We start from the raw sequence: 12836 nt of genomic DNA, 5'->3' as shown, positions 1-12836 counted from the left end.
ATATACGTCGCTTCCTCGGACAGCTCACATTCCCATGGTATCCATCATTATCCGGGCTGACAACTCGCACACCCACTTCACCAGCCCAACCTGCATTCCCAACTGCCCACACCTGGCATCTCTGCCCAGGAAGCTAGCTCTACATTAGGCTCGCCCTCAACCCCAACCCCCCTTTCCAACTAGCCTATTCCCTTCAGTGGCATCTGCCTTTCTCCCAGTTCCTGAGGCTCAGTACACCTCAATTCAATGCCCTCACCCAAGGCCATCTGATTCTTCTTTCCAAGTGTCTCCCAGATTTACATCTTCTCCATTCTCACTGGCAGGGCCCTGGGTCAGGCCTTTAACAGCTGGTTAGAAGAAACAGCTTTCTTCTTCTTCTTTTTTTTTTTTTTTAATGTTTTATTTATTTATTCATGAGAGTCAGAGAGAGAGAGAGAGAGGCAGAGGGAGAAGCAAGCTCCCAAGGAGCAGGAAGCCCGATGCGGGACTCGATCCCAGGACCCTGGGATCATGACCTGAGCCGAAGGCAGACGCTTAACCATCTGAGCCACCCAGGCGCCCTCTTATCCTTTCAATACATCCCCACTCCTGCTCCATCTAACATGCACCGGACCCATCCCCCTACTCTAAAATGCCATCTAACAACGTCCAGCATTCCTGCCTGATACTTTCCAAGGCAATTTTAGCCGACATCATCTTATTTTCCCCTCCCAATAACCCCACAGGACAAGCAATTCAATGCTTACAGAAGGGGTGTGGCTTGCCTGAGTTACCCCAGCTGGCAAAGGAGCAGGGAGCCAAAACTAAAACCTAGAACTTTTCGCTGGCACTCTAAAATATCTCGGGTCTCCTCCTCCTTAAAGTGCAAAGACTCGCTATTATTAAATAAATTCAGTCCAAAATTTTCTACCTGAAATTCATGACTTTCTAACAACTGGTTTCTTCTCTACCCAGAGAGATGTTCCTTTTTTAACCCACAATTTCTGTGTACTTGTTTTTCCTTTTTCTTCAATTTGGCTGGTCTCTTTATTAAGATCGGTAGTTATTTAGCTCTGCTTTTAAATGTAATAGTAGCTACCATTTTTGAGCACTTAGAATATTCCAGATACTAAACCAAACTGCTAAGTGGATTATCTCATTTTATTATCAAAACAACACTGGACTACTAAAAGACACACCTAATTTAACACATCCAGAAAAAGGACTCTTGATTCTCATGCACTTCTAAAGCTGCCTCCCTCGTGGTCCTGCCTGACTTTATAGATGGAGCTACCATCCTTTCCATTGCTCAAGCCAAAATCCTAGACATCGGGTTCATTTCAAGTCCTGCTGCCTCCACACTCCTAATATTGCCCCAAACTGGCTAGTCTCCCCCACCCCACTGCCATCACCCTCATGTAAGCCACCATCCGCTTTCTACCCACACTGCAGTAACTTCAACTGGCTCTCTTTTCTTTCTCTTGCACAATTTACTCTTCTCAAAGGAGCCAAAGGGGATGCTTTAAACACAAATCTTATCTGAATCCATCTGAAACAGCCCAGATGCCCAACAGCAGGTGAACAGATGAACGAACCGGTACATCCATACAGTGGAATACCTCTCAGCAATAAAAAGAAATTAACCACTGACACATGCAACAAGGATGAATCTCAAACATATCATACTGAGTGAAAGAAGAACAGTATGTACTGTGTGGCATCGTTTATACGAAATGCCAGAGTATCAAAACTAGTATATCGTGATACAAAGTAGATCAGTGGTTACCTCTGAGGGTGAGGCATTTGAATGGCAAGCAGCATTAAGGGAACTTTCTAGGGTGATTAAAATGTTCTGGGTCTTGATATGCATTTGTTGAAAATGATCAGAACTGGAAATCAAATCATTTCACTGTGTGAAAATTATACATACTCGGCCATCTGGCCCCATCTACCTCTCACTTCATCTCCTACACTTGTCCCCTTGCCCCCCATCTAGCCACAAGGGTAACCTGGCCACCCTCAAGCATGCCAAGCCATTTCTGCCCCAGAGTCTTTGCATTCCCCACCTGGCACTCTACACACACACACACACACACACACACACACACACACACCCCAATGGCTAACTTTTTGTTGTCATTCAGGCCCCAGACTGTGTCCCATCCACAGAGAGACCTTTTTGGGCACGTACTGGAAGGATTCCCCCAGGCACTGTCATTTACTTCTCTGTTTTCATTCTCTGTGTGGCATGTGGCACTTACCACTTTGTTATTTTCTTGTTTACTGTCTGCTTCTGCTACCAGAAGCAAGCTCTGCAAGAGTAAAAACCCATCTGTCACTGTGTCCCCAGCATCTAAATCAATGCCTGGCACATGATATAACAGTTTGTTGAATGAATGGATAAAGTTGACAATATCACGCTCTCCATTTTACAGCTATGAAATCTGAGGCTTGTAAAGGGTAAGTAATCTCCCCATGGTCACAGAGCAAGAAAGCAGCATGTCAGGATTCAAACCCAGGCAGTCTGTTCCCTGGGTCCATGTTCCAAAGCACTCTGATGTCTTGCTCCCTTCACTTTTGCTTCTCTGTTGTTTTATACTATTCGATCCACCTAGGCTGAGCCTCTCTCCTACACTTCTACCTGCCCCCAGCTCATAATGGTTTTTCTCTGTGCTGACTTCATGCTTGATTGTTCCCTCAAATCTTTCTTTCCCTCTATACCTGTCTCCCCAGCAAGATGAGGGGCTCCTTGTGGCTTTCACTTCCTTTTGTCACTCACCACCCACCAGGGCAGAGCCTGGGCACAGGCACCTAACCAATACTCGTGGATGTGTTCCCTTGGAGGTGGGGTGAGTCAGGTAGTCCTTCCTGTGGGTATATGCAAATCCTGGGTTACATGACTCACTTTGCTATTTCAAAGTAATGCTGACCTTGGCGTCCTTGGCATTCTGCCATCCAGTTTCAACACCAGCTTGTTAGAGCTAATGCAAATTAGAGCTGCCACCATCAGTCACTATGATACTACTCAAGTCTCATCCCTGTACTTCTGGAATCTCCTGCATACCACAGAAGCCTCACAGAAGGCTGCACAGGCCAAGAGCATGCAATGATGGGGGCAGGACATCCCCACATGTCCTGCCCTGAGGTCACTGAAGAGATTACTCAAAGCCTCCTCCTAAGGTTAGGGGGCGCATCATTCCAAAAGGATCATTAGAGACATTATTCACACTTTTTTGTGAAATACATGCATTCATCTCCTGATTCAAAAAATAATAAGCCCTGGGGCGCCTGGGTGGCTCAGATGGTTAAGCGTCTGCCTTCAGCTCAGGTCATGATCCCGGGGTCCTGGGATCGAGCCCCACATCGGGCTCCTGGCTCAGCGGGGAGCCTGCCTCTCCCTCTCCCTCTGCCTCTCCCACTGCTCATGCTCTCTCTCTCTCTGTATCTCTGTGTCTCAAGTGAATAAATAAAATCTTTAAAAAATAGTAATAATAATAATAATAAGCCCTGTGTCTGGGCTTCTGGGTACAAACAGAAGAACATATCAAAGAAAGCCCATGGTAACCTTTAGTTTTAAGTGGGCAGCAAAGCAACAAAAAATATAAATAGTAGTTAGAGAACATGTCTTTGTAGGTGATTTTTTTTCTAGTTCACTAACACCATAGAGACTTTTAGAATACATGGTAGGGCCTCTTTCTCACTTCATAGGTGTTTGGTTTTGTTTGGTTTTTTGTTTAAGATTTTTTTGTTTATTTGAGAGTGAGCGAGAGAGAGCAAGCATGAGCAGGGGAGCAGCAAAGAGAGAGGGAGAAGCAGACCCCCCGCCGAGCAGGGAGCCCGATGAGGGGCTCAATCCCGGGACAACAGGATCATGACCTGAGCCGAAGGCAGTCGCTCAACCGACTGAGCCACCCAGGCGCCCCTCACTTCATAGGTTTTAACTCCACTGTCTCACAATACAATTCCCGTGTGAGAATTTACTTCCAATTTGCAGAAGAGGAAACGGTGGTCAGAGAAGGTCACATAATTCACTCAGAGGAGGATTAAAAGTGGGTGTGACTCTCCTTATTCTAGCTTGTGGAAATCCAGGCCACCCGGCAAATGCTGAAGGTCACCAGGTCTGCTGTGAGCACACAAGGAATGGCACTTAGTGACAGAGTCAGAAAATGCTGCTCCAGCTCCAGCTCGGGACTGCCTTGCTCCTGGGACCACGAGACTTTGGGCATGTTTCTAAATCTCTCTGAGCCTGTTACCTTGTCTCTACAACACAATTTCCTTTCTTCCAATCTCACAAAGCCTGTGAATATGAAATTCACTGTGAATATGAAATTACCCATTTATGGGATGCCTGGGTGGCTCAGTCGGTTAAGCCTCTGCCTTCGGCTCAGGTCATGATCCCAGGGTCCTGGGATCGAGTCCCACATCCTTGCTGAGCAAGGAGCCTGCTTCTCCCTCTGCCTGCCTCTGTCTCTCTCTCTCTCTCTCTCTGATAAATAAATAAAAATCTTAAAAAAAAAAAAAGAAATTACCCACTTATTCAACAAATATGTGTTGAGCACGTACTATGTGCAAAGCACAGTCAGTGGACCTGGGATATGAAGTGAACCAAAGTCCCTGCTTCAAGGAACTTCTGTCCCAAAGGAAACAATATGATATATATATGATTTCCAAGTGTTGAAAAATGCAGTAAAGGAAAACAAAACAGGTAACCTTAAAGAGTGATGGGGTGCTGCTTTTTTGACAGGGCATGGTCAGAAGCCTTCTCTGAAAAGTTGGCATTTGAGAACAGACCAGAATGAGGCTTCAGAATAAGCCACACCAATACCTGGAGAAGAAGAGTGTGCAATGCAAGGGGTTATCAGCATGTATAATTAAATGCCAGAGATGAAAGCAACTCAATATTATACAGATTCAAGGGGCACCTAAGTGGCTCAGTCAGTTAAGCGTCTGACTCTTGGTTTTGGCTCAGGTCATGATCTCAGGGTCCTGGGACTGAGCCCCCCCACACTGGGCTCCACGCTCAGCAGGGAATCTGCTTGAGATTCTCTCACTCCTTCTCCCTCTGCCCCTCCCCTGTGTGTGTGCACTCTCTCTCTAAAAAAATAAATAAATCTTTAAAAATATAGAAAGATTCAATTCTACTTCAATTGTGATGAAAGGTGATGAATTGTCATAAGGAATTTAGACAGGAGCTACCTAAGCAGAAATTTAAAGCAGCCCATGGAAATAAATGTAGAGTAGATAAATGGCAATAAGTATAATGTAACACCCCCATGTACATGTGCACACGAGTAAAAAAGACAAAAATCCTGTGTTAAATACATCAATTACAGAACAGATTACTTCGTAAGTGTATAGTCCATACGATTCCATTAAATAATAAGCTTACATATTTCAGAGGAGTTTTCAAGGATGAGTTGTTATGCCAAAACTGTGTTTTGAGTAATAGAGTAAATCTGTGCTCCTCACTGCCTCTCCTGGAAAGAGGTGGCCTCACACTTCTGGGGACTGGGGATGTGGGTGGAAGGAGAGTGAAGGAGAATGATCTCTTACCTGCATCTCCATCCCCTAGGCCAACAACACAACAGAGAGGTGTCAATGCCTACCGGAGCTTTAGGTGCTGGGTTGTAGCCAGCCTTCTAGAAACCCTGCCACAGCTCCCAACATGTATGGTTCTGCCTGGCTTGCAGGATACAACATATAATTCTAGGCATCTTCCAGAACCAAGGATGTGAGAACCGAGCTTCACACGGATATTCACCAGGAAGGACTGACCAATAGAGACTCCAGAGGCGGAGGAACTATGCAGGCTGGGCATTCTATCAGCTGTGACGTCCGTCACAGGCCCCCAGCACCCACCTCCCTAGCGTTCTGCCCCTCCTCCATCCCAATGCTTATCTACAGCCCTCCTTGGTTTCTTGTCCCCCATTCCTGCCCTCATGGGTTCTTCCCTATATTCCAAGAACTTTCACATATGCTAAATTCTGAAATAGCAAATTCCCATCTTTTCTTTCAAAGATGTAATTAAAATTCATTTTATGAAGTTGTCCACACTCAACGACTTCCATCCTGAAAATGGCTGACAATTTTTAAGCTCGTTTTTACTTTAAGAACATGTGTCTTTACAAACTACTACCTGCAGCAACATGGATGCAGCTCACGCACATCATGTGAGTGATAAAAGCCAGGTGCAAAGAACGCAGGCCACGTGATTCCGTTTATGTCAAGTTTAAGAAAAGCAAAAGCAATCTCTACTAATAAAACAATAAGGGTTACCAGAGGTGGCGAGGAGGCACAAGGGGGCCTTCAGAGGTGCTTAAGATGCCCGACAGCTCTGAGTGGCAGCTGCACGGCCACGTGCCTGTGTAAAAATTCATCGAGCTATATATGCTTATGATATGAGCACTTGACTGTCTGCATAATAAAATTAAGAAAAAAATGACTTTCCTCTGAATTGTGCTGAAACACTGCTGTGTGTGCAGTCTTCCACGGAGCCGTTTTGGGACTTCTAAACATCCAAGACAGTCAATTCCTTACCTCTCTGGCACATGTGGCACCTTCCACAGCCTGAGTACCTATCACTTTCATCTTCCTTCAACAAGGAATTCTAATGGGCCAGCACAGTGACCACTCTTGATTGTCAGCTTTAAAAGAATCAAGGGCATGCATCCGTCTGCCCTAGCCCGGTAATAAAAAATGCTTATTTTGTTTGCTTTATGGCCTGCACAGTTTCAATGAACTAGAAAAGCCTTTGAACATACCTCACAATAGGAGTAACAATAAACATCAAATGAGAGCCATGGAACGCGTGGAACAAAATCGTCTCTGTAAGCCACTGAGAAGACCATCGCCTCCACCCCACATGAGTTTGGAAAGGGGACGCACAATCGTGCACTGGAAAGAAAATCTACTACGTGGGCCAGCTTTTCCCTGAGCAGCCACTGCTGCTGAGGAAGTTGCTTAACCTCTTTGGGTCTCAGTTCCCAGCTAGTAAAACGACCTTCCTTACCTTCCTCTTGCCCCAGGGAGAAGCAGCAAATGACACCAGGCGTAACACTGTGGCAAAACACTATCAACAAAACTGCTGAGACCCGTGGAAAGTTTCCAAAAACAAACTAAAACAGACATACGTGGGCTACCTGTATTCCTAGAACTTTCACACATGCTCACCTACTCCATCTTCACAGTAAGTCGATGAGGTGGCGCCCTGACTCCCACTTCACCATGCAGGAAACCGAACCCCAAGGCTGTTACGTGGCTGCCCAAAGGCACCCAGCACGGAGGGAGAGGGAGGAGGACTCTCCAGGTTTGCTCCAGTAGCCAGCCAGTCCGCGCGCCTCCTGTTCTGCCACAGGTGCTTCGTGTTTGGATCACGTTAGGAGTAGGAAACCATTAAGAGTAAGAAACCATTGACAACCATTCCCAAATACCTACCTTCCTCTCCTGGAGAGAGGAACAAACCAAATCAGAAGCCACTGAGCCTTGGAAATCCAAAAGTTTTACTGGCACTGCACACAGTATCCAAAGCTTTCAACTGAGAAGCAGATGTTCTGATGGTGCCAAGGTACCTCACATGAAACTCTGTTTTATCCTCAACATTCCCTATGATGGGTTAGACCTGTGGATTTACCTGAAACAGAATTAAATCCTGCCTATGTGGACAGGTAACCAGGTTTAAATCTGTTCAGTGGTTTTAAAAAAACAAAACAGACAAAATAAACCGAAAAAATCAAAAAACAACACACCAGCACTGCATCACCAAATGCTATTAGCAAGCACATGCTTCCTAAAACAAAACACTCCTCAGCAGATTTTTGTTCTCTCTTGCCCTGTAAACTACTTTCTCAGTTACATAAAACTGCAAATTGCAATCTGAAGGTTTTGCAGGCTTGAATTTCCATCTTCCCTGAAAGTTTATGAAGAAACAATTAAATCTGGTCATCTTTCTCTCGGGCTTTTTGTATTGTGCCTGCCAAATGAAATATTTTTCCTATGTGTGCCTGGCTCCATATCGCCTCTTAGAGAAGTCACATGAAATAACTGTATGCTATAGATTTATGTGGCTCAAGACCACTCTTTTAAAAACACTGTATCTACACCGCTCCATGTTTGTGCTTTGCTGTAACAATACTCCTTATCTGATGAAGTCTCCAAAAAGATATTTTTAATTTGGTTTCTGTTTGCAAACTGTGAATACATACAAAGTATCACCTTAAAAAGGCGCCCAGGGCAGGAGAAAAGTTTTTAGGGAGACAGAAGAGGTATAAGAACTGAACTGTAGTGATGGACGCATTCTGTACACCTTTACTCAAAAGCATCTGACTGCACACTTACAGCTGGTGACTTTTACGATCTATAAATTATACCGTAATAAAGCTGTTTAGAAATATGCCCCATGATTCACCAAGTGACATTTTTCAGGTTTCAAGTGTTATGCAAATTAACCTTAAAAGCATTAATTTTTCCTATGCTGCAAATGTATTCACGGTATTCACGGTCAATGCAATTTTCCTCTAAAACACCAGTTTCCTCTACTCACCAGTTGCCCGTAGCACTTCCTCCCTCACATTGACAATGACCAAAAAATGCCTCCAGACATCGCCAAAAATCCCCCAGGCGGGGGGGGGGGGGGGGGGGGGGGGGGGGGCGGCGCAAGGCTCCTAGGTAAGAGCCACTGCTCTAGATTTTGACAGTTGAAAGAGAAATTAGCTCTCTGGAGGAGTGACTGACAAATACAAACAAAGGTGTTGGGGGCTCTCCCCAACTTTAAGACTTGCTCTAGGGCCCCATTCACCAGCTCCTGGCTGGTAGGTTGGATAATTTTTCTCTGCCTCTGTCCTCTACATATTCTACAATCAGTGTTACTTTTAGATTATCAACCATTATTTTTTAAGTGAAGCCTAATTTTATAGCCCGAGTCACTCTCCAAGTATGGCAGTCGGCCCAGAATCGAAGCAACTGGCTTATCCATAAATGCTCTGTGGCCACTGACTCTGACAGACAATGCAGCAATTACATTTACCCAGCATTAATCCAACACTTTTAGGTTCCAAGAACTTTGGAGGACCCTTTCTCTTTTAACTTCAAGGGTGAAGTTATAGTCTCCATTTTATAGAGGAAGTAATCAAGGCTCAGAGAAAACCGAAATGACTTGTGCCCAGGGTCACACAAGTGGCAGAGCTGAGATTTGAGATTCTCTAAATCCCACGTTCTTTCCTGACTTCCACCTTAACAGTGTACTCCCTACTCTGGGCTGCTGTAGGGGCTTACCACGGGCCAGACACCCAGCTGGATGCCTCGTACATACGAGCCCAGTATAAATCCTCCCTGTTATGCAATGAGACAGTATTATTATTCCTACTTTTACGGACAAGGAAATGGAGCCTGAGGTAAAGTCACTGTCCAAGGTCACAGTACTGGATATCCTCAAGTCTGAACTCAGAAGCACATGCTCTTGGCCACTGTATCGTACTGCTTCCTTTCATGTATAAACGGCCTGTTTCATTAGGAAGAGTCAGTGGGTTTTTTTAGTAAATTATTATATTAAATTCAAGGACATTGAGATTTGGCCTACTCATACATTTACTTAAGTTTCTTCTATAAAACTAAAAACCCAGTCCTGTGGACACCTGTGAGAAACCTAGAAATGTACTGTGTGAAAGAATTCCCTCTACCCCACTGTCAAGAAGCAGTCAGGCTAAAATTTCACTACTACTATCCTTAAGAGCTAATCATTTCCTCAGCTTTCTCTTCTCTAGTTCATTCACCCAATCAATAACCACATCACTTAGAATCTATTCAGAGACAAACACATATCAAATAATCACACAATTAAAAATTGTGATAAAAGCACTACGAAGGAAAAGTAAGCACAAGGGGGTTCCAAACAATTTATATTGGGAAATCTGGCCAAGCAGGTAAAGGAAACGCAAGGAATGTGAGATGTGCAGGAAGAGTTGGGAGTTAATTTGAAAGGGAGTCAGGAAGAGCTTTCAGTCCCAGTAAACAGTACGTGCAAAGGCCCTGAGGTAGAAGGGAACCATGTACGCAAGGCCCTGAAAAGGGGCCAGACACAGCCCTGCAGCAAAAAGAAATTAAGGGTCCCAAGTAGAGTACAACATGGTCAGATCTACATTTTTAATGATTACTCTGTGTCACACAGAAGCAAAGTGACTCTCTGAAGCAACCTTTGCCAGAACATAGTTCAAAGAACTCTACCCCGGGATCCGGCAAAACAAGTTTGTTTGTTTCTTCTTTTTTCTTCTCTCCAGGGTGTGGCATACCACCCGGGCTGTGAACTAGCTCCCTCCTCCTCCTGTTTCATTTGTGAAGTTTAAAGGCCCGATCTTTTATCAGGTCTGGGACCTGTTTTTCTTTTAATAGCCCCCAGTAAACTACTCACCTCTTTCCAGGTCCCTCCTCATTCTCTCACCTCTCCACTCCCTCCAATTATGCCAAGGGGCCCATGAGTGACAACAGGTCCTTTTGGGGCTTTCTTAGGTGAAGGATGGAGACAAGCTGAGAAAGAACCACAGATCTGCTCTCTCACACTCCCCTCACACCCAACCAAGTACAGTTTAAAAAAAAAAAAAAAGGCAAATCTGAGAGAACGTCACTCCCCAGGTTAAAATTCCCAGACTCCACAATGCCTTCTTGGCCACACACATTGCCCCCCAACCTGGTGGCCTCAGCCAATGCAGCGTTAGCTCCTGCTGGCCCAGCTCCAAGCTTTCACAAGTGCTTTCAGTTTCTCCACTGCAAGAAGCTTCACGTCACCCCACCCTGCACTTCCAAGAGTCCTTAGCACCCACTGACACTTCCTCCAGGAAGCCATTCCTACGGCACCCAAGAACTGCCCTCCTCTGAGTTCCAACACTACCCTAAGAAAGCAGGTTTTTTTTCACGTCATTGTACATGGTTCACTGCCTACCTCCCCAGGCCCCAAACACACGCATGCACGTGCGTGCACACATACACATACACTCAGTAGCTCCAGGAGAGCACATTCTGGGTGTCATGGCCCCAGCATCTAGCACGATGCCTGGCACCTAGTTGGGACCCCTCTAAATATTTACTGAATGAATATTAACTGAAGTAATGAGCAAATGAAAATGGACACTTCCAGAGTCTCCCAGGAGCAGAAAGCGAGGCCTTTAATGAGAATTTTCCCTTCCTAAAAGTCTTATGTCCTTTATAACCACCTCCTGGCCCTTCACCCTTCTCTTTTTTTTTTTTGCAGTCCTTCAAAAATACCAACCATGTATTGCCCTCAGAGGAGGGCAGTTTGCTTTTTGGCTGAATTCGAAAGGGATTAATAATAATATTGCCCAGGTCTGAATTAGGGACTTGCTACTTGAAGTGTGGTCACTGGACCAGCATCACATCAGCTGAGAGTTTGTTAGAAATGCAGAATCTCAGCCCCACCCGAGACCTACGGATTCAGAATTAGCACTGAAACAGCTCCCCAGGTGATTCCTATGCACCTTAAAGTTTGAAGAGCCCTAGAGCCAGATCCTACATTCGTTCAGCAAATATTTAGTAAACCCAAGTAGGGTACACAGTAGGCATTCAACATATACGTGAGGATGTGAATGGTGTGGGGAAAAGGGTAAGCACAGACATTCCACTGAGGTTGAGAAGCTCCAGTAAATACTAAAAACGGCATCACTGGGGAGAGAGGTTCCAGCAGGATTAATAACCTTTACTACATCAAAATTCAGAAGTGGCCCCTGCAGCTTGGTTGTGGGAATCTGGACTCTGGGAACTTGACCCTGTTTGCTGCAGGCCAGAGATATACATGGGAGGTGTGTGAGTGTCTCTTCCCCGCCTCAGCCACAGGCCGCAGGAGCTGACAAGGCCAAGTCCCCGCCCCCCTCAGCTGTCACCCTGTCAAAACAAAGCCGCTGCTGACAGCGCAGGGCCAGCCTGCCCCGCGGCCTCGGGCAATCCTCCCACCCCGGGAGCACGGCGCCCACATCTGGATCTGCAGCTGAAGGGCTACGGGGGGGTGAGAGCTGGGATGGAAAGGGGATGGCAAGAAACGCGCGTCCTCAAACTGAGCCGTAGTGCCCGCCGCGCTGGGCTGTCACCTTGCCAAATCCTGTTTACACCTCGAGCAGCTGGGACAGCGTTTTAACTAAACAAGTAATAATACAAGAATGACGGGGCTGTCACCGCGCGCAGCAGCGCCTCCGCCCTCAGCGTAGGGCGCCGGGAGCTCCCGGACCCTCGCCTCGGGCTGTGCCCACGTTCCCACCCCGCGCGTTCCGCCCCCTCGATCTCCCAAAGCGCTGGGAGTCCTGAAGCCAATTTCACTCTCACTCCCTTCCACTCAGCTCCTCCCAATGGGACATAGAGAAAGAACGGAAGAAGAGGGGGCGCTCAGATCCCCCCAAAAGAGGTTTCCTTGGCCCTGGGACGCTCGCCACTTAGTAAGCGCGGCTCTACTCTCTGAAAGGTGCCTCTGGCGAACTCCTACAGAGCAACAAAGCCCCAGGGCAGCCCAGGAGCGCAAACGCAGAGGCAACTCCTTCCAAAGGGGAAGAATGAAAGGCTCCCGAACTGAGCGATCCCCTCCGTCCAACCCAAAGGACTCTTGTCCGAGAAGAAGCTAATTGGGCGCGGGCGACAGCAGCACTTCCGCGGTGCAGCGGCCCCAGGCGGGAGGCGGGAGGCGGGAGGCGGGAGGCGGGGGCGGGGGGACGGGGGGGGGGGGGGCGGGGGTCCCGCGGGCAGGGCCCTAGCCCCCCTGGGCGGCCGGGGAGTGGCGAGCGAGTACCTTGCAGGCGGAGTACACTCCGAGTTTCTCCAGTTTCTTGGCCCGCGGAGCCGAACGCAGTTGCGCCTTCTTCACGGCG

General features: G+C 46.7%; 1 protein-coding gene across 1 annotated transcript in view; it reads right to left on the bottom strand.

Annotated features, from left to right (window-relative positions):
* Positions 1-12835, bottom strand: part of KAT2B (lysine acetyltransferase 2B) — a gene marked incomplete at its 5' end in the record, with an annotated part of 96616 nt that extends 83781 nt beyond the window's left edge. The window contains one exon of the mRNA XM_044912586.1: positions 12758-12835. Within this exon, the coding sequence (XP_044768521.1) occupies positions 12758-12835 (78 nt within the window). The remainder of the gene's footprint in view (positions 1-12757) is intronic.
* Between the last annotated feature and the right edge of the window lies 1 nt (position 12836).

The sequence above is a fragment of the Neomonachus schauinslandi genome, chromosome 1 (genome assembly GCF_002201575.2).
Source record: "Neomonachus schauinslandi chromosome 1, ASM220157v2, whole genome shotgun sequence".
Taxonomy (NCBI): Eukaryota; Metazoa; Chordata; class Mammalia; order Carnivora; family Phocidae; genus Neomonachus; species Neomonachus schauinslandi.
The sequence above is the reverse complement of the archived record's forward strand: the minus strand, read 5'-3'. Positions and strand labels throughout refer to the sequence as shown.